Source organism: Leptosomus discolor, chromosome 7 (genome assembly GCF_034619465.1).
Source record: "Leptosomus discolor isolate bLepDis1 chromosome 7, bLepDis1.hap2, whole genome shotgun sequence".
NCBI classification, from domain to species: Eukaryota; Metazoa; Chordata; class Aves; order Leptosomiformes; family Leptosomidae; genus Leptosomus; species Leptosomus discolor.
The window spans coordinates 48,355,639-48,380,440 of record NC_141397.1 but is presented as its reverse complement, the minus strand read 5'-3'; the positions used below and the strand labels follow the sequence as shown (position 1 = coordinate 48,380,440).

Here is a 24,802-nt window from a genome sequence, read left to right as displayed (position 1 = left end):
CATTGCAATCTGAAATCTAATAAGAATTGGTGATGAAGAGCAATAATAAATCAGCAGACAGAATTTTCTACATTAAATAAAAGAACAAGTACAGTTACAGTAGAGTATATTCTACATTGCGAATATAATTCTAATTTCCGCACTCGAGTGCATTGTTCCAAGCTGATTGTGTTACAGCAGAAAATATGGGTAGTTACCAACATATGGAAAGTTATTCTTAAGGAAACAGAGTAATTATTTTAGGCATTTTACCAGATGGTTTGTCATCTAAAAACTGCTTCGCTTTGCTTTTCTGACTTTGCAATCAAAGTGTGGACAGGGCTGTATCCTGAAGAAATTTAAGACAGGATAGTGCCATGCTTCAATCTGCTTTTAATACTGGCCTTCCAGTTTCCAAATATTTACCTGGCAGATCTCTGTGCACATTTGTGGTGGAATATGGCTTTATTTTTTATGTGATAGATGCCGCAGCAAGTAGTTATAGGCACACCTACAGTGCTACTTGCTGTTATTCTACTGGCTTATGAGGGAGGAGGTTTCTGTGGTTAGTTGTTCAGTCAAGATAGTTGAATTTTTTTAGTTGCATTTCAGACATAAATAACACTGACTGTGTTCATAAAACTAAAATAATTATTTTGCATGATATGTTTCTGTGGTTAGGAAATATGTAAATATTTCAGTTCTTCTTTTACAAATTACAATGTGAGGAAGTCATAATTCAGGCAGTCTAAAGGTTGTTCCTTTCCTTTTGATGAGGTAACGAGCAGGATTCCATGCTTTTATCAAGATTCAAATCCTGTTTGAGATCGTAAATTAAAATGAAATTTTAATTGCTAATTATTTTGTCCTTACTTGGCATTTTTGTATGCAAGAAATTATTTCTGAATGTCTTATAAAATATGCAGTCTGTTCCAGTAAAGGCTAATAGAAAAGTAATGGAAATGTGACAAATTAAGCTGAAAATATATTGGCAAAGTAGTGTGACAAAGCTTGTGTAAGAGCCACCTGCCTTTTTCTTTCTTTTCAGTCTTTCACTTTTTCTGAATTCAGTACTGATCTACAGTCCCAGGAAGACAAAGATCCCTAAAAGTTCTTTGTCTTGTAGGCTTCTCTTTACTCTCTAACTAGCCAGAACTGAGTTGCCATTTAACCTGACTGTATGTAGTCACTAAATACCAGTAAAACTGTCTTGGGCACTAGTTCATTCCTGGTAAACTGGTTTTTGAAATTTAAATAATTAACTAAAAGTGAAGCTGATGGAGAAATGACAGTTTAGGTTATAATTAGGTATTATATTTTGTGTATACCTGTGTTTTAAATACATTTGTTCTGGCTAATTGTTTATGCAGATGATGACACTTTGATTTGAAACAGTACATTTTACTGCATGCGTTGTGTTAGCCTTTCTAGTGATCTGTCCCTTTGTTCCAGTTAATACTGCAAAAGCAGATAGTGAAGCAGAATTCAATCTTGCTCAAAGCAGTAATGAGCAAAATGGTTTATCTGATTTAAATGGGAATTTAATGTTTCATTTACTCTTTTTTGTTGTTGCTGTCACAGAAAGTCAGTGACAGAGGAGACCATAAGAATAAACATAACTTTTATATGTACTCCTGTATCTCTCCATCCCTGAGGCATTAAACGTTCTTTGAGTACCATTTTGCAAATCCAGACTATTTCTTTTAAGAATGAAGACCATGAAGATTTAGTATATGTCTAGTTGTTGTACTATTTTTCTTTTGATTTTAAGACCATAAATACAGCATTTTGCCTCTGTTTTTTTTGTTTGTTTGTTTTTTAATATTTATTTTTTAACCTGTATTTGGTCCTGGAATTCTGGGAGGTATTGATAGACAATGCGTGTGAGGAACAAATAACAAAAACTTTCTAGACTTTCTTCTAGTCAAAGGCAGGAATGTTAGGATAATGAATTTGTTACTGACAAGAGATATTGATAGTTCCAGATGAGCTTGTAATTAAGCGGCAGATCATTTGAGCAGAGAGAGAAAATTGTATGCATTTGGTAAACTAGGAATGCAGACTGTAAGGTTATAAAGGAAGGGTGCTCTTTCTTCAGACGTTTTTGGAGAGTGGATTTTACAAACTAAATATAGTAAGAAAGCTTCAGGGCTAACTTGTAACCCAAGTAGCCTAATGTAGCCTGCCGGTGGAAAAGGGATTTTGTTTACATTATGTTGTTTTTCCACTAACTGTTGTTCTTTTCTTTCATTTTCACCTAGTAAAGTGAGTGCATGAAATCTCAGTGTCTGAGTGTTAATTGACTTCATTGTCATTTCATTGCCAGGGGTAAATGATGAGCTAAAGAAATCCACAGTGCAATCGCCTTTGAGGACATAGGAGAGCGTTTCTCCTAAAACAAGTACATGGACATTTGGATGATGGTGTCCTCCAAGTAAGAGATTAAAGAGGTGTTGGGGTGCATTTGAGTGTGTGCTTAAGGATTTGGATGCAGAGAGGCAATATTAAAACTGGACCCAGCAAATCAAATGCTACAGAAACCCAGTGTTCATTATGAAATTTAGCATGTTTCTGAATATCCATCAGAACTGTATGGAAGGCACAAGAGTTGTTACAGATTAATTCCTAATACCTCTCAGGCAGGGTAACGGTATTTTCTAGGTTATTTATTTATTCTCTAATTCTGAGTCTTATTTTGATTTTGCAACTGACACCTCTTTAGTCAGGGATACAAATTTACATAAATGTCCATTGTTCATTAATGGCTCAGTTCCAATGTAAGTTAGATCATCAGTTGGATAAAAAAATAAAAATAGGAGGGTCTAAAAATCTGTAGTCTTTAAGGATTAATTGGAGTAGGTATTCTGTGATGGTACTGCAATTATAATACATTTTAGCATTTATAGAGAACATACAGAAAGATTGGACAAGAAGGAAGAGTGGTATGCTTTAGAGTTTCACAAGAAAGCTTTTCAGAACGTGAGCAACAGCCTGATTTTTCCAGAATAGGAGAGAGATGGGACTAGATCATTATCAGATTGTTCCTGTTCCAAGTCATAGGTCTCAACAGTTATAAAAATTCTTTCTGCTGTGTGCCCTGACGTAGATGGATTTTTGTGTTCCTTCTACGTATTTATCTTGTAAGTAAAAGTGATAATGGAAAGCTTATATGGTATATATGCATAAATAAAATTTTTGGCTGTAATGGTTTAGCATGTAACTTTTTTTTCCCCTCTTTGCCTATTTAGATGTAAAATTTGAGAAGGTAGTACTTGTGCTACTTTGCTTTTTGTTTTAATGTAAACAATTGATATTCTATAAGTATTTTGCATCTGAATGCTTCAAGAACACATCCGTAGGTGCAGATTTCGGGTTAAAGATACAGTATCAAGTCTAGCGAGTATTTAGTGATGACTCATTTTTTAAATGTTTGCATATTCTTATGTAAAATACTCATATTCTTCTGTCCTTGCAATACAAATCTATTTCTTTGGGCTGAAAACTGTAGAACTAGCCATACCTCTCCCTCTATTCCATCTGTAACTCAGTATCTTGTGGTAATAGCGAAAAGAATCCTGAACCAGTGATCATCATCTTTAATATTAGAAAATCAGACTAGATGTTTTGATTAATTAATACTTCTTTCTCTTGTGTTGTCAAAATATGTTTTTGTCTCTCCTGGTCAACTTCTCTTAGCTTCTTTTGCTGGACTTAGCTTCTTGCTCTAGACTCTCTCCCCCAGTATTTATTTCCTATCCTATTTCAGAGTTGTCCCCCTTCTATATTAAATAAGAAATTACTTGATAAGAGAACTTTTTACTTAGATTAAAAATATTTTTATTTATTATCAGAAAAATATTTGAATTGTGTCTTTAATTAAAAAGGAATTTCTGTAAGGCAAAAGGCAAGTATATTAATGGGAAGAGGTTTGCCAGGATTATTGGTTAATCACACATTTGGTTTTCAAATTTTTTGACTTTCAGTGGAATCTTGAAGGTACACTGTAAATCTGAAAAGGCTTCCTGGGCATAAGGAAGAAAACTAGAAGCAAGACAAATGAAGAGAAAATTACTTTCATGACTTTTCTTTTTCTTGTCCATGTTGGTTTTTATCCTTTTAACTACTTAATTTAAAACAATTTTTGAAAACAACTAACAGTGAGGGAACGAGGACTAGTGACAAAATTTATACCATGAGTTGTGTTTTACCATTTTGCAAATACAGCATTAAGAATCTTATCCTACTTCATTGCACTTTCTGTCCTCAGAGGGAATGGCAGTTGTGTAGCGTCTTAAAATACCATGTAACCTGACATAATAAGATACGTAGGATATGGCACAGTAGGGATTTAATGAGCCCTTTTTCTGTCCATCACCGGAAGCTTCCTGCAAGTCATTCCCATAGTAGTGGTTTAAAATGCTTACATTTCTTTTCCAATTTTTCCTGTCTGTCTTTTAAAATTTGTTTTGGTATAAACATATTTGCTGAATGTATATGTGTAGTTTTCAATAATTGTAAAAAATATTTGATGTTTGTCAAAAGATGCTGTTTCATCCTATGATGTAAATACATGCGCGTACAAATCCAATTTTATGTCAAGTTGGTTGGGCCCCCAGAGATATACTATTGTGCAAAATATACTATACTGTTTTGCTATTTGTAGGCTCCATGTTTGGCTGCCTGTTTAGATGTTTCCTAAATCACTATCTTTCAATACAGTTACAGTAGGAAAAATAACATTTTTAATATAATGACTAACACTTATATTAGAGCTAAGCATTATGAGCAACAGTATGCAAGTGCCTTACTAATGCATGTGACTTTGAGGCAATATGCTGGGTGAAAACCCCAGAAATAACCTAGAATTCTTTTACAGTAGCAGGAAATATTCCTTTGAATTCATGTAGCTGTTTCAAAAGGAAGGAAATGCTTCAGCCCCTAAAACCCTGATAATCTGGAGGAAAAGAATGTCCATAAACACTTCTCCTTACCTCTGGAGTGCTATTAGACAGTCTTGTGTGTCTTGCTACCCATTATATCATAAATCAGTATGGGAGAGTACCTTTCAAAAGCCCTGGTGTTTGCCACCAAAAAGGAACGTTTTGATACAAGAATTAATAGAATCTTGAAAAAAAAAAACCCAGAAAATTGTTAAAAATTCCAGCATGCGTACAGGACTCTAATGAAAGGCTGCTAGAAGAAAATATTTCCTTTTTCAGGAAATAGAATTCTGCTGCTGTTGTCTTTGTATTCAATACAAATCTTCCCGGCATGATTGTGATCAGATCGCAAATCCTTACCCTCCTGATTTGTGTGGGTAGTTGCCATCATGTATTGCACATGTGTGCAGGAGACTGGTGATGTATAGAACCTCAGAGAGTCTGTGTCTAAACCATTAAAGACAATCAATTTTGTCCTTGAATAGAGTGAGAGTAATGTGTCATATAGCTAGGCAATGCGATATAGTGGCAAAAGAAATTAGGATCATTGTAATAGTTGGTTTTAATATTTTGATTACTATGATGAATGGACCAGAGAAAAAAGCAGGTAATATCGCTATACCAGTATATAAATCCAAGGTATACACACATCTCTCATATTTTCTTCCCGCCTCATAAAGGAACAGTGAATGACAACAAGGTATATAAAGCAACTTCTGAACATCTGAATTTCTTGTTCACCTCTTTTCCAAACACAGTTGCGACAGAAGTCTCTAGAATCATGAGTGATGTGAAGGAGAGAGCAACATATTTGCTAAATATCACAGGATAAGGAGTAGGGACATATGTCTATGTTTAGCCTGTATCTGGGGCTAAACTATAACAGTCACTCTGTCACCTGCTGACCCCACACCAGCCAGGAAGAGGAATCGGGAAAAGGAAAGCAGACCCGTGGGTAGAAGTGAAAACAGATTTAATGAAACAACACCAATAATAACAATAGTATGCAGCAGTCACAATTGGCAGGAGAGCAGTCCTTAGGAGCAGGGAGAAGCCAGAGGGGGAGCAGACGGAACCCCACAGGAATCCCACAGGAGCTCCCCTTCCTCAACAAACCTTCCCCCATGACATTATGGGATGGGCTATGCCTGTAGCTAACTCAGCTCAGCTGTCCTGGCTGACTTGAACCTGCTAATGGCCTGTCTGGCATGATTCTATCCCAGCCAAACCAGGACAGACATATAATAAAATTACCAAACAGAAAAGTTAAATCAGATGAAAGAAATATTTCCTCATTCAGCACAGTTCAGTTATTGCCATAGATTTTTTTCAGATGCCATGAAGTATTGCTTAGTTCAGACAGTGAAAAATCTAATTCATAGCTTCAAAACATTAATGACTGGGCCAATAGCTATTAATCCCAATATTAATTTGTGTCTAAACCAGCAGATTTGAAGTAATTCAAAGAGAGTAATAAAGAATTTGGAGAAGTAAAAAATATGGGGAATGACCTGTGACATAAGTTTCAACTCGTTTGGATAGAGACTAATTCATGAGGATAAACCATCAAAAAAAATTTTGTTTAAGTGAGAGAAATTGTAGAACAGTGTTGCTTATAAAAAAACCCTCTCTTGTTTCTAGAGTTTATAGTAGACAGCAAAATGACAGTGTGCAGACAGTGTAGTTAGATGACAGATATAAGGTGATTTGATATACGACCTCATGAACAAAATTTGTAGGATAGCTTATTTAGGTCACAGCACTGCTTTCTACAGCCCATTTTTCTAGCATTGTAAAGTATTGTATCTGATTTTGTAGGTTCCAGTGTTTAGACCAACTGAAAGAGAAACTTAAGCAAAAAAACTCCTCTAAGAATTTATGCCCTGAAAGGACAAGGCCCCTTCATTTGTGCCCTTTCGTCTAAAGGGGTCACAAATCCTGACATTTCTTTCAGAAACTGTTCATTAATGTTGTAATGTGTCAGAAGATTGGCTTATCTTCAAGGTTCAGGCATATGTTGCTGTTGTCACATTTTAACAAGTTACTGTGTTAGCTGCCATGAAGTAGCAGAGTTCTCTCTTAGCCTGTCATAAAATGTGAGGTAAAACATTGTAGTTTAAACTGCATTCACAGAGCAAAAATCACAGGGACAGAGTGTGACAGTGGGAATGAATGTCAACATGAGTGAGTGATTATGTTTAAGCAAGGAGGAGCAGAGAAATTTTGGGCTTTTATCTCTGTTCCCAACATTGTTCAAATATTTAATCCAATTACTTCTTGCAGTAGAATGATAAATTCTTCAGGGATTAGGAACTGGGTGTTGATTTGAAACTCTTTGGACATTGCTCTTTATGTGCAGGCAGGTGCTTTGTTAAGAGATAAGGATGCTGACTCTTCTGTACTGCCTCCGACCCTGTCTTAAAAGAGAAAAATCACTTGTGACCAGAAAACTGTTTAAGTTCCTAATCCAAGAAAGAAGGTTGTGAGTTCTCATCTGTTGTAACAACCAGAGAACTGGAGGCAGCTACTTCACACTGGCATGCCTTTTCACTGATTCTCTTTAGATGTCTGTTCTGCTCAGTGTGTTGATTATATTATATTACATTGATGTGTAACCCCCAATAACTATATGAAAAATGTAGCTGGGTCTCAGAATTCTAATCATGAGCCTGAGCAATTAAAATCAAATATATATTTATATACAGAGGAAAGAGGTTTTTAAAATAGCAATCATGGAGAGTAACTTAATCCAACACAGCAATACAGAGAACGCATACTGAGGGGATGCATTCATGTGTTCCAAATTTGTTTCAGCTTTCTTTCAGTATTTCTCCAACTAGACAGTATTTTAACTTTTGATCTGACAGGATGTTTAAGTATAAGAAATAGGAAAAAAAATCCAGGAGATCACATACCTGTGATTTACTGTGGTGTATGTAGTACCAGACAGAGTGCAGTAATGGTGGTGGTAACTCCAGTTGTTTGAAATCAGCTGGAGGACCTGTATAATCCTAATCTATTTGACCAGGTACATAAGTATTTTCTGTTTTATTGATTGCCAAATGTCTCAGCTGGAAAAATATCTCCATTCTGAGGTATTGTGGCTTGAAATTATAACAACTACTTCTTTTTAAGCTCCCCAAATTTTTATTGTTTTTTCATAATTGATTTGCAAAATGTGGCATCAGTAGACTGCTGATTATATCACATCTTCTAGATACCTTATGGATGTATTTATCTTCTCCTGTTTTCACAACTTCCTGTGCGCAAAAAGCTATGAGAGTAGTCAGTTGAGTTTTTCAGGATTTTGTTTGATGGTGAGGGTTCAACTACATAGTTTTAATGCATAATTCACTGTGTTATTCAGTCCTCCTCTTGTTCTTACAAGAACTGTGTGCCTATATTGCTGTATCTCATCTAGAAAATGTCTGAAGCCTCAGACTCCTAAATCAAGAAATGCCATGAGTACTTGATCTCATGATGTCTTGTTTTATATGAATTTGTCTTGAGGTTGTTTGATGTTGATGCTAAAGAAAATGAGAATGCTGTTGCTGTTCCCGTTGTTGAACTTTGTAAGGGTGCTCTGTCTTGTAGCTAGCTTGCTGTATAATAAAGCATCAGCTTATGCTGTGGTCTTTTTGCCAGTTAGAGCACTTATACAGGCTTGATCTCTCTGGTTGCTTGTTCATGCAATGGAAGTAAAAGAAGTTTAATTATTTTTGAGATATCTAGAACTATCAAATCTAGTTTGTTCACTGGAGTCAAAATTTGTGAAGGTGGACAAATTGTGTAAAACTTGGAATACCTGAATAGAGACTATAATGTGCTGTTGTTTTTAAAACATTTAAAAACTTAGGAGTTCGGATTTTCATACTTCCAGTAGGATAAGTAATTTCTTTAGTCAGTTTTGAAAGTCCCAGTAGCAGATTGTTTGGGATTTTTGGTTTCATAAAGATACTTGAACTGTATTCCTCTCTGGGCTAGTCCTGATCTTATCATAATTCAGACTATTCCTGGCAAAACTTTAAGATTTTGAAGTAATATTATTAGACTGTGAGCCATATACTTAACTGCAAACATAAATTCATTAGAATTAATTGATCTTTTGTTTAAAAAAATATTTTAAAATCTTTTGCATGTAAGTTGGAACACTTTTTTTTTTTTTTTATAGACTACTACATGTCTTTTTTAGGTCAATTAATAACTTCTAGAATAATATAAGGAAATATATTTAACTTCAGCTTCTCACAAGTGAATTGTGTATTTGAAACTAGCAGAAAGTTCATTCTAGAAATAAAAATGTTATTAATTTTCATACCATTATATATCTTAATGTCCTATCATAAAAATAATTTGTGCACCCTACTGTTGCTCAAGAAAAAATACTTCTAAAAAGGGAAAACAATATTAAGAATAAAGATGCTATTGATAATTCTTTCACTGTGTGATGTTTTCATGATAAAATAATAGCTTAAGATCTAAACAAACAAATATATTATGTTACTGTAACAAATGTAATGCTTTGTCTTTAGAATGATCCCCTAGATTTACCACCAGTAATGAGTGTGCCACTGGGGTCCTGTTTAACAACTGTACTGTAGGTTGCCAACTCTTCCTGAGAGTAAAATGAGATGATGCTGCAGTAACAAACCTCAGTGCTAATCTTCATAGATCTGTGGGGGCTTCTTAGATCCTTTCTGATAAGTAGTTGACCTATCTTCAGCATGGACTGAATTTTATTTTTAAAAAGCATCTTTGCTAAGTATGGCTGTTGCTGAAAAACACAGTAAGTTGGCTTAGCTTGTCTACTTGAGATGTAATGTTAAATCTGCTATATTTAGACAAATATGAAACAATTTGGATGGCCTTTCCCAACAGGATAAAGGAGAATATATATAAAAAATTATTAAAAATAATCTGATGAGAAAAGCTGAGTAAAATGATAAGGTGCTTCACAATAATTATTTATGTGTATGCTCCTCTAGCAGTGCTCTGTGGTTAATCTGAAGTAGATATTTTCCTTTTGTTGAGGGATAGGGAAAGTGATCGCAATTTATTTTGTAGTTATTTCAGTATGCCTTGAGGTAAGAATGTGCCTGAGGATAGGTAGAGCAAAGCAGTTGATATATGGTAGCTTATTATGCAAGGGTAACAGCCATTTGCTGGAGCTCTGTTTTTAAAATCTACCATGCTGTTTAAAATTTGCCTTGTTATGTTTGCTGGTTTTTCAAATAGATTTGGGCAGCCATGCTTTGGTTCTCAATTAAACAGACAATTTCTTTAGGCTTTTTTTTTTTTTTGCTGCTTCACTGAAGTAAAGAAAATGTTTTATATCCATTTATTACATTCACTGGCAGTTTTATTACTTTGAATATTCAAAACTCATAGAATGAGAATGGCAGCTTGGAAGCAATCCAAAATGATCATGGTTAATGGTGTTTCAAAGAATCGTGTTCTGAATTGTCTGATAAAGGTTGCAGTAATTTATTAGATTTATTGATGTGTTTCCTGATGGGTTCGAGCATTGAGTAGAATTGCTAAAGGAGAACAGTAAATGTTTACTTCTAGAAAGAAGTTGCTTGCATTGTAGTTTCAGTATGATACAGTTCTTGGCATTAGCCTTCTAAATCTTGATTAATTCCAATTCTGAGTTGCAGCTTGTAGTTAGTTTCTAATAACTGAAACTGATGTAGATGCTATATTAATGTTTTATGTACTACATAAATGTTTTGTCCTGCTTACATTGTTTTGAGGGTTGGGAAAGAAAGTCCTGATTGCTTTGGTTTCCAGGACCTCTGTATAAAGCACTTTCTATTACCTTGCGGCCTGCCCGTTTATCGTGTTTTAAGCCCACCCAGCTGGCAGCTAAACGTGGTGCAGCTGCTTGCTCATGCCTACACACATTGGTGGGAAGGGGAGGAGAAAATACAACCAAAAGGCTGAGGGTCAAGACAAAGGACAGGGAGAGCTCACTCACCAGTTGTGGTCACGGGCAAAAGGCAGACTCAACTTGGGGAAAACATCAATTTAATTTAAACACCACCGAGGGTAATGAGAAATACTAACAGGTCTTAAAACCACCTTCCCCCCAGCCCTCTGGTCTTCCTGGGCTCAGCTCTGCTACCTCTTCCCCCCAGTAGTGCAGAGAGGCAGGGAATGGGGGTTACAGTCAGTCTGTCACAAGGTGTCTCTGCTGCTCCTTCCTCCTCAGGGAGAGGGGCCCTTGCTCCAGCGTGGGGTCCCTCTCACGGCAGACAGTCCTCCACCAACTTCTCCAACGTGAGTCCTTCCCGTGGGGCCGCAGCTCCCTGCGAACCGCCTCAGCGCAGGTCCTGCCCACGGGCTGCTGCCCTGCTGGCGATGGGCTGCTCCAGCACGGGCTGCCTCGCAGTCATGCCCTGCTTTGGGCCCGGTTCCCTCCTCTGGCTTGGGGTCCTCCATGGGCTGCAGGTGAGCATCTGCTCCACCGTTGATCTCTATGGGCTGCAGGGGCTCAGCCTGCCATCACACCACGGGCTGCAGGGGAACCTCTGCTCCAGCACATCTCCCCCTCTCCTTCCTCACTGACCTGGGTGTCTGCAGCGCTGTTTCTCTCACATCCCCCTTCTCTTCTTTGCTCCCAAACAGACTCAGAAAGAAAGACTTGCCCAACAGATTTTTCCTCTCTTAAATGTGTTTATTCACAGAGGCGCTGATTGGCTTGGCTTTGGTCAGAGGCAGGTCTGGAATTGGACCTGGGGGGGCAACTAGAAGCCTCTCACAGAAACCACCTCTGTCGGCCCTGTTCTCTGCTGCCAAAACCCATCAGACACAAACCCAACACACCATTCTTTAAAGTCAGTGATACCCAGGGCTCAAGCTCATATAGTTCATAGCATATGGGTACTTATTGCTATGAAATAACACCATACTGGCACTTTTTTTTTTTCTTATGCCAGATTGTGACATTCCGATTCCTGTTATGGACTGGCTGGATCAGTCCATAATGCAAAAGGTCACTGCACCCTGTGAGGCAGTGTTTCACTATGACGTAGTACTAGTTCTTCAAACATGGTAGAAGACTTACTTACCAAGAGCCTCACTAAACATGTATGCCAAAGTAATTGCAGGCAAATTTTCAGTAACAGCCATTTAAGGTGGAGATATCTATCTGCACCATGGTGCTGATACTGGTTAATTTTTACATTCTTATGAGACAAAAAAAATCTGGTTTGTCCTAATCTCATAATCACAGTGTGTTAGCCACTCTTTATTTCTGTTATGTTGGCCAAAGTTGGAAAATTAATGTATTCTTCAACCTACTTGTTTTCAAGCAGATGTTATTTTGATGAAGAGTGTCGTGTCTAAACATGCAGTATCAATATGATTTTGCTGTCTTTTATGGGTTAATTAGAAAAGATAATATAATTTAGGAATTTTTCTTAACTTTGAAGAATCTTTCATGAATATTTCTCTGAATACTTCTGTTCATTTGAGCAAAGAAGTGTTCAGAAGAAGCTTGAATAGCCACAGAAAGAAACAAAAGAGAGAGAAATAAAGAATAAGAAACAAACCCAAATAGTGGCAGATTACAGATTTAGCCTTGCTGTACAGGCATTCATTTCTTTATTGTATTTATTAGTATTTCACTGCTGGTTGAGAGTTCCTATCTACATCTGGCTCTGTGCTTTCCATCCTGAAAAAAATTGCTTTCTAACCAGGCAACACAGGTAGTGTGAGAAAGGAAGTGTAATCTCTATTTTACAGTTAGGAAAGAAGCAAATGTAGAGTCTGACTGTTCTCAGGTCACATAGGATATCTCTGGGAGAGCCAGAAATTGAACCCACATAGGTTGCTTTAGTCCCACTGAGTCACACAATATCTTTTCTCAAAATGGAAGAAAATGCATTTGTTCGATATACTCATCTCAGTGGTTTTTTCTGTGGATGCTTTTTGGAACATCTGGGGTTTTTTCCTGTTTCAATTTATCCTGTTTTCTTGTCTTTTGTTTCCTAGTTGGCGTTAATATTTAGTGTGTGATAGAACGAGATTTAAAATTTCACTGTGTGAAGGACTGAATGAGGCTGAGTTTAAATAATTGTTTGAAGCTAATTAAACCATTCATTCAAAGAGATTACATTTCTAGATAGTCTTTATTGCCATTGCTATGTAAAAGATTTATATCTGTTTCCATCTCTTTTTCATAAATTGATGCATATGCAAAGATAGTACGATACTTCAGATGTGCTTATAAGAAAAAAAAATTTTCTACTTACTGTATTAAAACCAAACTGATAAAAGCTTAGACTGTAGGTTTTAATTGTGTTCTTTCCAAAGTATTCAGAAGTTGATAATTTTAAATGTACTGTGCATAGTTTGAAATCAGTGTCTCTGATCCTTTTCTCTGCACCAGCACATACACGGTGGATATTCCCGTGATCTCTTCCAAGACCAATTGTCTGCATTTGTACTGGGGAATTTCTTCAGCAATGTAGGTGCAAAACCAGTTTTGCTGATTTAATTTTTTCCTAGGATCTGTTTTTACCAGAACACATGAAAAAACTAACTGTCTAAATGCCAACTGGTAAAGTCACTTTACATATTTGAAAATGACAACATTTTATCCTGTAACTGGAAAAAATAATCTCAGGGAGCCATTGAAGAGCTGGAAACTTTAGGACTATGTCAGCTTTTAATATTTGCAGACTGTTTCAGAGGTTGTGAGTGCTACTGGACACATATGTAGAATATCAGCCTTTGACGTTGTGGCAGCTTGGCTTTGTTGACAGGTTGACATTCATTATGTAGAATGGATTTAAACAATCCCCCGAATTCCTAATATGACTGAATTTACTCTGTTGTTTTTTTCCCTGTATTTTACTGAAGTTGCAAGCTGGTATAATGTTGTCTGTGATTGAAGGCAACAGCAGTAAAAACTGAGCCAAAAGTTAGTTTTGTACTAACAAATCTAAAAGGAGAGTTGCAGGTGGAAGACAGGTTTTGCATAGTGATAGGCTTACCATTCTATTTTTTGAAACTCTCTGGAGGATCTACCTGGACTGTCTCCAGGTAGAACAAGTAGAACTGCTCTGAAGAGATGCTGAGTGAGCATTAAATGACAAATTGATGTCACCACAAGGAGTACCGGCAGAGGGATCTTGCAGATTCACATCCTGCAGTGTTTTATTTAAACTGAAGTGTTAGGAAACAATTGGACTGTCTGGCAAACAATCTATATTTGTGAGTGTGATTCTTAAACAAATGTAGCGTTAATACCAGATTCAGTCTATGTTTGGAAAATTAACTGCAATATGAAGGGCACCTTGGTATGCATCTATCTTAGGGTTCTATTGGAAAAAATACTCCAAAGATTACAACTGTCCAGGCATATGGAATAGTGATTGCATGCAAATACATTTTATGATTTTTAGCTCAGCTCTGTCAGCTACAACTGCTGACTGTGCCTATTTAGTCAATGAATGTATTATGAAAACAGGCAGACTATTTAAACAGAGAAATGGGGATGAAAACAAGAGACCTAGATACTAAATATACTTTCTTAATCAAGATTATTGAAATTCTACACCTAAAAAAAATCTGGAATGTTTTAGTAGTGATTATATTGTGTTCTTATTTAATTGTGGGCTATATGGTTATATATTACTTGCTTCCTCCTTTTCTCAGTGCAACAGTATTTTAAAATACTGTGAACTTCACAGGGAATGGCTAAAAAAGGGAGCTTTTAATTGTGGACTTGCAGTATACTCATGTTCAGCTGGCAGTTATCAGACCAAGGATGTTTACATTTTTCAGTGAACTTCAAAAGTTTGTTGAAGGTTAAGCCTTGGAATTTTGCTATCTTTTAATTCTGATGTAGCCATGCTGTTCACCATGTGACGATGTTTCTCAGAGCTCTTGGAGGGGAGTAGAGGAACCACAGAAACATGACAACCAACAGAAATTAATCAATTTTATATTGTCTTTTTTAACTGCTAGTTAAAATGAAATTTCTTTAGTTCAACAGAAAACTTCTGTGCACAAAGGACATAGATTTGTTTTGATAGGCTTACTGAAAGAAAAATGAACTCTAGAATTAATAGTAACTCAGAAAAGGGAACAATAAGTTAAAATCCTGTGAAGTACTTCATAAATCTCAATTCTGAGAAAGTGCGTGGCTGAAGTTTTTGTTCTTCGTCTAAACCAAACAATCTTCATTATTTTCACTTCCACTATGTGTGGAAGGTTAGTAGTGATCCATAAGGCACAAAGTGTTCTCCAGTGAATGGCATGGACAACACTAAGCAGTGCTTGTCATTAAGCACATCTGTTTCCAGTCAAACAAGCTCAAAACAGTTTACAGCAAATAACATGTATCACAGAGCACTTTTTATTATTTTGTTTGTAAAGTGAATGGATATGTTCATTAAGGGGAAAAAGTGCCCTTTGAGGATGTTTCAAAGTGTTATTTTTTCTTTCTTGTTACTAGGTTTGCAAATAGTATTTCAGTTGTAATGAGAACAATTAAATTTCCTCAGAATAGAATAAGTGCTGATTTATTAATCCAAAACAGATTAATGTGAATTTGGATTAATTGTGAAAGAATGAGTAAAGAGCTTATACAGTGACAGGACAGCTGCATGTCTTTGAAACTCAGATATAGTCCAAGCAACTAGAATGTGAAAAAAACTGTTGCAAACAATTTTTGAACTGGGCTTTGTTCACACGTCAACACTTTTTATCTTCAGTGCTCTTAAATGAAAAAGAAATTTCTATGGAAATCTCTGCTGCTTGGCAGAGGGAGCAAGCTTAAGATGTAATTGACAAACCATAGAACAGAACTAGGTTTTGTTCCTTCCTGGAAATTGTTCTCTTTTTTTTGTCACTTAAATATTAATTTGCGGAGAAGTGATCTAGAAATTCTTCTTTGAGAATTTATATATTCTGTTGATTTGCAGGAGAAAGAGACTTTAAGGACATAAGTCAATCTGATTATAAAAAGCCATACTTCCTTGATACTTGATATATTAAGTATATATAAACTCGTTATATAGTTGAGTTTTACAAATGAAGAAGAGTCAGAGCTTGACCCTGTTGTCTAATGTATCACCTGATATGTATGAGACGTGTCCCCGTGTAAAGTAAATAACATTCAAAGCTGTAACCAAATTACAAGATAAATAAGTAGACCACATATTTTGGACTGTCTTCTATGGCCTCTAACTCTTCTGTATCAGTCAGTATCTGACATTCATCATCAACTGTCTCCAAAGTTAACTTTCTTAATAATGTTTCCTCTGTTTTCTGTGGAAAAATGTTACAGAGGCTGTGGTATACAGAAATTCCAGCCAAAGAAAGAATTCTAGCTGAGGTCAATAATAGTACTGTTTTCTATAAGAAAGTGTAATAGTAGGATTTTGTGTGCCTGACACCAGGCCTTTGAACTGATGGAAAGCTAAAATTCCTAGAGTAGACCCAATATTTGTTTTTATGACATTAATGATATATAAAGCTTATATAATTCCTATGATAATTGAAACAAATATTTAACAGTAACTAACTGTGGTGCTTTACTGAGAAATATAATAAGAAACATTGCTTATGCAGGGAAGGACTGGAAGATTGTACTGGGAAGAACTGGGTAACCTTTAGGACTGGGGTGCTTGGATGAAATTTGCATTTAAAGACTGAGAAAATGTCCATTTCTAGTGATGGGTTATCACTTTAATGTGAAGACAAATTGAGGAAACTGCTTGGCTCTCTTAGTTGGTCGAATGATGACAGTGAGTCAGCAGTGTGATTTAGCTCTAAGGCAAACGTTTCTTAAGTAATATCAAGGAAGCTATTTCCAGGACAAATGAAAGTATTGATGCATTTGCAAAAGGCAGTGCTAAACTTTGGAGTCTGGGGTGCAAAAATGAGCATGTGAATGGAGTGCTTGTCCTCCACAAGGAGACTGAGCAAGCATGGCTTATTTAGTCTGTGAGATGAAACTTGAGAAGAATGTGGATGTATTCTATAAATGCATTATGGATGCAAACATCAGCATAGGAGAGGGAAAAGATGTTTAACCTGGAAGTCAATGATGACATAAGAAACTGAGTACAAACTAGCTGTAGATAAATTTAAGCTAGAAATTAGAAAAAGGCAGGCAAGCCTAGGACAGGATTTTTCCTACATCACTCAGCTCAGTCTTGTCCTATACTATTACAAATCCTGTTTTTAAAATAAGCACATTTTTGCCCCAGCTTTCTAACTACTGTTAGAAAGTTTTCAGCACGAGAAAGAATCAGAATCTGGAGCTGCTGTACACTAGAAGAAGTGGGGGTAAAAGGCCCAGCTGTTTTAAAGTGGAAGTTGTGTCCATGAATAGGGTGTGATGTGGTTAAATCTGACAACACAGAGCTACTTCATGACCTGGTGATCTGTATGAGTTCTGTGCCCTGTTCCTATTTCTGTTACTGCATTAAATTTCAAGATGTTTGTTGTTTTCCCTAGATAGGTTACTCTTTTAAGACTGTTTTTGAAAATTCCTGATTATGAACAGTGGCCATGTTCCTATTTTGTGTTTATCACTTTGCTTGAATGTGTGTATTTAATGCTAATAGTGAATTAGCATTAAATGGTCTGAGAAAAGTGGTTAATATAGATTAATCTATATTCTTCTTTAATCCTTTGAATTTACTTCCTTGAAGATACATCAAAGATGAGCTTGGTTCATGAATACATTTAGAAGATAAATATGGGAGGGGTAAAGAATCCTGTTACGGTCTTTGTAAAGCTCGGAAAGAAAGCCTTTATATGCAGTAATTGACCTATATGATATGTTTTTCCCAGTTTGTTTCAGATCCTTGTGCCAGCAACCCCTGTCACCATGGTAACTGCAGCACTAACGGTGATGGCTACCTCTGTCTCTGTAGTGAAGGCTATGAGGGAACAAACTGTGAACACTCATTTCACAGCCTTCCAGTCTCTGAACAGACAGAGCTGACGTCACCAAGACAGAGCAGACCAGTCTCATCCACCTTGGAACCTGACATTGTTCTTCCTCGTTCAAGAGCAACTGTGATGTTACCTACATGGCAGCCAAAAGCGGGACAGAAAGTTGTAGATCTGAAATGGGATGAAACAGAGGTGAGAATGCTCTGTCTAAATAAAAATGCACAGAAAAGAACTTTTAAGTGTTGTCATTGTTGGGTTGTCGTTTGTGCATGATTTCATGCATGTACCCATGAGAGGACTGAAGATACTATCTCTGCCCTGAGTTAATAGGCTAGTAAAATTAAATGCAAAAAAACCCCAAACAGATTTGTTAAAAGTAATGGGCTTAATGTTGTATTGGTTACTTCTTTGAAATGGGATATTATTGTTTCTTCCAGTCATTTGTGTGATGCTATATATTCAAATAAATTTAGGAAACTCAAAAGGTTAAAACAATAGCTTTAATAAATTTTTTGCTATTTGCAGTTATAATCGCATGTTGTTTTGAAAAATACGTCCCTGCAGTGTTAAGAAAACATAGCTATTTGAGGATTAAATATCAATATATTACACAATGCACAACTCTAGAGCTGCAATGATGGTGGAGGAAACTTTTAAACATTTATTGTGTCTCAGTAAAACGATATACTTAACAATATCTGGCAAAACTACAACTGGAAAGCACACAATATATGATCCTTAAGAAATGTGATCTTTGCTTTCTACTGTTTTGTACTGTTTTATTAGTAAATCTTAGATGTCTTGCATAGACTCTATCTGCAAAAATAAAAAGAAGTATCAAAGTCAACCCAGTTACTGTTAAATATTAATCTTTACATATGAAAACCAATTATAGATAGAAAGTATATTTGCTCACAAAGAATTGATTATTTCTCTCTTGATAGCTTTTTTGTGATTTGAGTTCATTCTGTCACATGACCATCCTCCTCCATTCTTCTTTGAAGTCCCTTACGGCAAGGATAATTTGTTGTTCTCTTACTCAGAGGTGCAAGACCACTACATCTGCATATGCTGTTCCTACAGCAGTTGGTACTGGCAGTCTCCAACCTGATCCAGAGATCACCCACCTATAATAAAACTATGTATGTGCAAAATGAATCCCAAAGAACAGTCTGCTGTAGAAGTGAACATCCATTTTGGGGGTAATGGTAGTGCCTTTTATTTGGTTTTGTTTGGATCAACTTAATACCAAACACCTAGGGGTAATGAAGCTTGTTGCTGAAGAAATATTGTAATTTCGGTAGGCAAAGAATTAAAATTTTTGTGACATCTTTTTCTTAATGAAAAATGCATTGTAGAGTAAAGTAACTTCATTTGAGTTTACTGAGGAATAAATAGGTTAAATGTCAGCTGTATCTGTTTTTGAAGTGTTTCAAGGAGTGTAGTTCTGAGATGTTTTCACACACTACATAATGAGAACGTGAACGGGCATATATTTTTCATCATTCTTTGCTAGCCCAAATTTGTTCATGTTTGTACTGTAGCATTTAGTTAAATCAATTTTTGAACGTAAAATCAACCTATGTAAAATACATGTTTGATGTGTTATGACTCTCAGATTGTATCTGAGGTACAAGTAGTTATAGGGCTGTATCCCATTTCAGTGGGAGTTCTGATGGGCACTGCCTGGAGAACAGAGCTTTATTTCTTGGAATTCCATCTGCTGTATCTATTATTTTACAGTAGAACATAGGTCAGGCACCAAGTATGGAGCTTGGAGAGAGCACTGAAGCAGAAACGAACAATGATCTGCCTTTATTACTTAGTTTAAATGCAGTGTCATCTCTGCGTGGGTGGTCCATATGTCCTGATCAATTAAGGGCATGCCATTGTCTGTACCAGATTTCCCTCAGATGTCTTCCTCAATCTGTGGGCTGATATTGTATGAGTAACATTTCTGCCTGGTTTGCGTTTTAGGTAGATTCACTAAGTGTTTTAGCCAAACAGATCATTCACAAGTGGGTATTTTAATAGCTGAAATTCACTCTTCTGCATGTCTTCTGTTACCTGAGAAATGCATATAGGTTATCAATTACTCTTCCATTATTAACACTAACATGGAAATTACTTGTAACCCTATTATGAAATTACTTCTTTTGATATGTTTATAATACATTGTGATGGGTCTTATATTTTTCACGGTCTTTCTAGTGTAGCATAATGACCTTCTATTATTTGGAATTCACAGTTAGAGAGATGCTTAACCGAAAGAAACATATTTCAGTTGCTGATTCAAGACAATTGTATCTGATCTACATTAAACTGAAGAGAGTTGATTTGCCTGAAAGTCTGTGTTCCAAAGCCTTTTTTGTGGAGGCTTCAAAAGTAAAGAGTTAAGCAGGAAAATACTACCTTTCCTTGTAGCTTTAAAAGCTTTGCAAAGCTTGATCCTTTCTTGCCCTCTGAAAAGGAAAAAAATAAAGTAACTGTAGGTTTTGTATTGCAAAAATCTGCTGTTTTGATCTTCCTTGGGATTCAGAGGCAGCAAAGGTTGCTATTATGATATTTTATTTTTTTTTAATCTTCCAAGCAGCCTGTTTTTCACATTATTCTATACTGATACTGCAAATGAACTTATGTTCTTCATACACTTTTGTCTGTTTACTCAGAGAGAAATTTTGCTAGAATATTTCCAAATGAAAGCTCTCACTGTCTTGCAAGGACAAAGTTTCCATGAATGCTTTTCCAGGAAGTTTTGGGAACTCAAAAAATGAACACCTGAGAGAAGTAAACAAAGAGGCATGATGTATGGTTGCAATTGGACATTTTTTCTGTATTCCTTAGATAGTAGGGGTATATATACTTGGTAGTGCTTGCTCGACTGAACCTTCTCGGCAATGTCTGCACCAGTAGACAGCATACAAATGTCTTTGGATATGTTTTCATTTCTTAGCGAGCTCTTACTATAAGAAATTAGTCTTTTCCTGATAATCAGATTATGGGTTACAAGCACAGATCATTGAGAGAAAAGTATTCTTGTCTATTGGTTTCTTTAGTATAATAGGAATTTATCTTTGTCCTCAACTGTTGAAAGAGACCTTTTTTCTACTTTGGACAACTAACTTGTTCCATTTGCAAGAGAGATATAACTAGCAATCCACATTTCCCCAGTTCAATGAACTTTTGTGTTACAGTGTAGAAAAGATATATATTAGCTAATAACAGAAGAAAAAATAAATCATATCGTTAATCCTGCTCAACTAACAGATCTAACAAAGGTTTCTGTGTACAAAATCAACTGGAAGAATAGCAGTACTGTACTCTTAGATAGTACTTTTCCTTAATAGTTCTGAAACTTTTTTTTCAAAGGAAATCAGCAATGTTACTCACATTTTGCAGATGGAGACACTGAAGCACAGAGGAGTAAAATTATTTGCCAGGTAAGCAGCCAGGAATTAGAATGCTAAGCACGTGAGTCCTAGTCTAACCTTTTATTTATACTGCAATACTACTGCTTAGATTCAAGCTTTTGGAGCTAGTGGTCAGAGGCTACAAGTAATTCTCCTTGCAATGGGGACAGCGTTTGTTTTACAAGTGTCCTTAGTCAGTAGATTATAAGCCTTTAAAAGGAGTGTGGCTGGGTCAGGTGGAAGATCCTGAAAGAGTGCTCCTGCTCTGTAGCAATGGAATATGCTTAAGGAATAATTCTGCTTGAACCAGAGACCTTTGAATCTTTGACTGCTTTATCTGTTGCTAAATGTATGTGCATTTTTTGCCAAAGTATGCTGTGGGTGCAGGAGGAGGCTGAACAGAATCATCATAGAATCATAGAATGATTTGAGTTAGAAGGGACCTTAAAGATAATCTTTAGGGGAAGGGACACCTTCCACTAGACCAGGTTGCTCAAAGCCCCATCCAGCCTGGCCTTGAACACTGCCAGGGAGGGGGCAGCCACAGCTGCTTTGGGCAACCTGTTCCAGTGCCTCACCACCCTTGTAGTGAAGAACTTCTTCCTTACATCTTATCTAAATCTACCCTCTTGCAGTTTATAACCCTTGTCCTATTACTGCATGGCCTTGTAAAAAGTCCTTCTCCAGCTTTCTTGTAGGTTCCCTTTACGTACTGGAGAATCATGGAGGAGAAATCCACTTGAGGTTGCTAAATACTTAGAAACTCCATCCTTAGAAATCACAGCTTAGGGAAATCTTTGACATGGAAATGGATGGAGGCTGGAGGAAATATGCCTGCCTGTTCCATATCCTCTTTTCTTGGCATTTCCTCTTACAAATGCTGTTGGAGTTAAAGTGCTGGAATGTGTGTACTTTTGGTTTGACTTAGGATAGCTCTTCTTATACCTGTAGATAAGATTTCTTTTGGAAGCCTCTATTATTTTCTTTTCCTTTTAGAAAAAGTTATCATACAAACAAATAAGGAGCCTGAAGGAAACGGATTTTGCTAGAATAATCTTAACTTTCATCTGGGATAAATCTGTAACTTTACTACATCTCTCGTCTAAAATATTTGTGTATGGAACTTTCTGTACATTCTGATAGACAACTTAGTGTAAGCATCTCTGGATAGGTGATACCCTTTATTTTATTTATTTTCAAAACACAAAGCATCTCTAAAATCTCAGCATGCTCAAACAAAACTTATGTAAAGTTCACACAAATCTTAGTTTAGTGTGTTCCATTGCTAGAAGGTGTTTAATGGATAGTCATAAATGCTAGCTTTCCTAAAATCAAAACTCTTGTATCTCCTTTAAGGACAGAAATACCCTGTAGAAAATTCTGGTGAGTGCAGTTATGTGAAGATACTGAAGCCGTTCTTGTCTGAATCTATATTGGTGGGTGGGCTCAGGACTTTTGGTTATCCAGGGCTGTCTTTAAAAAGTATCTGGATTCTTAACTACTCCTTCAGGAATCATCCCAACTTGAAGTCTTTGAGAATCTGAGCAAAAAATACCACCTGATGTGCTCACTGCCTTTCAGTGTTTTGGTGTAGAAGTATCTATGTATGACTTGACAGACTTTGGTTGAAGTTTACATCCTAGCTTACTCTCCAGTGACCTGAGCTCATATACTGTATGTCAAGATTTGACAATGTGGAATTTTTGCTCAATGAGCTTGTGTCCACAGTGTTTACCTTTATTATTCAGAACAGCTCCATAAACTCTGAAATAAGAAATAACCATTATTTGTTCAAGTAAGTAACGTTTACTGAATGATTGTGTCGTGGTTTAACCAGGGAGTAGGCAGCTAAGCCCCACACAACTGCTTACTCACTCTCCCACCCAGTCTGAGAAGCAGAAAAGGCCTTAATGCTGTGTAAGCACTGTTCAGCAATAACTAAACCAACCCTGTTATCAACACTGTTTTCATCACGATTCAAAAACATAGCACCATGCAAGCTACTGTGAAGAAAATTAACTCTACCCAAGCCAAAACCAGTACAGACTGATTGTCAGATTTATTAAGTTGACACTGATTTTGATGGCCAGCTTGAACCAAGAAGGCATCTTGTCCCAGGTAATTTATCTGAGAAAGTGTCATTTGTGTAAGATAACTCACTGTGCCTGCTGAAGCATTTACCTCTTGGTGTAATATTGGCGTTGTTAACCTGTAACAGAAATACGAAGTTTTAATAATGTCATCTAGAGGATTGCCATGCATTGGAATGCTCTGCCATGCACTGGATCCTCTTGGCAGTGTGATTGCTGACTCTAAAAATTGGCTTTTGCTCAGATGAGCAAAGACACAAACTGCCAGTGATAGAATTTGCTGGGTGGATATGCAGCCTTCCTTACATCACATTTCAGTGCTACGATAACTGGCAAGCCTCCTTCATTTGATGCCGTTTTTGGATGCTGTCTGTCAGTCTTCCCTTGGTGTTCTTCAGAGGCACTACTCCTACTCTAAACACTTCTGCTTTTCTCTCCCACTGGTGAGATATGTTAAAAGTAAGCCTTTATTTTTTTCTGTTCTGGTTTTCTTTCAAGCATTGTCCCATATGAAACTCTGGAGGGTAGAAACAAATACAGTCGTGTGAAGGTTAAGCTATGTGACATAATTCCCTTAACATAATATCTTTTCAAATATGTTTAAATTGTTGAGCATGGTGTTTTTTCTTTTAAGCACTGATCTTTTCTGTAAGATGAGTTTGTATTAATATCTTATTTAGTTCAACAATGATGTGTGGAAATGATGTGTGCATTCGTGTATTCTATTTAATTTCCAGGCTAATTTGCCCCACTTTGCTTTGGCTGCAAGACTGTGCAGATTTCTTTGTTTCTGCATTAGAAGGTAAAAACAGCAGAATGGCTTTTTGCGATGGAAAGACAAGAGATTAACCAGAGAATCTTCACAGCTGGCACAGGAGGAAAGCGTCTATTAAAAATACACAGTTGTCTATCTCTGCGCATGAGTATGCACACACATGTGCACATGCTTATTTGTGTAACCTTTGGGAATATTTTCAAAAGGAAGCACTCCTACTGTATGTTGAAGTGGGGTTTTGTGAAAGTCGTGATGTCACAGAAGTTACAATGGTAATTTACAGGAAAGATTTAGGAAGCAACTGGGTTTATTTTTATTCACAGAATCACAGTGTAGGTGAGGTTGGAAGGGACCTCTGGAGATTGTATAGTCCAACCCCCTTGCTCAAAGCTGGGTCAACTAGAGCAAGTTGCTCAGAACTGTGTTCAGCTGAGTCTTAAATACCTCCAAGTATGGAGAGTCCACAAGATACCTGGGAAGCCTCTTCCAGTGTTTGGAAGTATCTGTTAGTTTTCAGAAATATTAATATCTTATTAATAGGGTAGTAAGGAAATGCTAAGTCTAATGTGAATTTGGTCATTCCACTTACAGACCACTTAAGTTTGAGGAAAGTGTGGCATGTTTTGCAAGAAGTAAAGGCATTCTGCAATTCTTTAAACTCAGGGAGCTGAGACACAAAAGAAACGCAAG

General features: G+C 36.6%; 1 protein-coding gene across 1 annotated transcript in view; it reads left to right on the top strand.

Moving 5' to 3' along the window:
- DNER (delta/notch like EGF repeat containing) overlaps positions 1-24,802 on the top strand; it is a 130,386-nt gene that overhangs the window by 35,743 nt on the left and 69,841 nt on the right. The window contains exon 2 of the mRNA XM_086468226.1: positions 17,733-18,029. Coding sequence (XP_086324352.1) covers positions 17,733-18,029 — 297 coding nt within the window. The remainder of the gene's footprint in view (positions 1-17,732; positions 18,030-24,802) is intronic.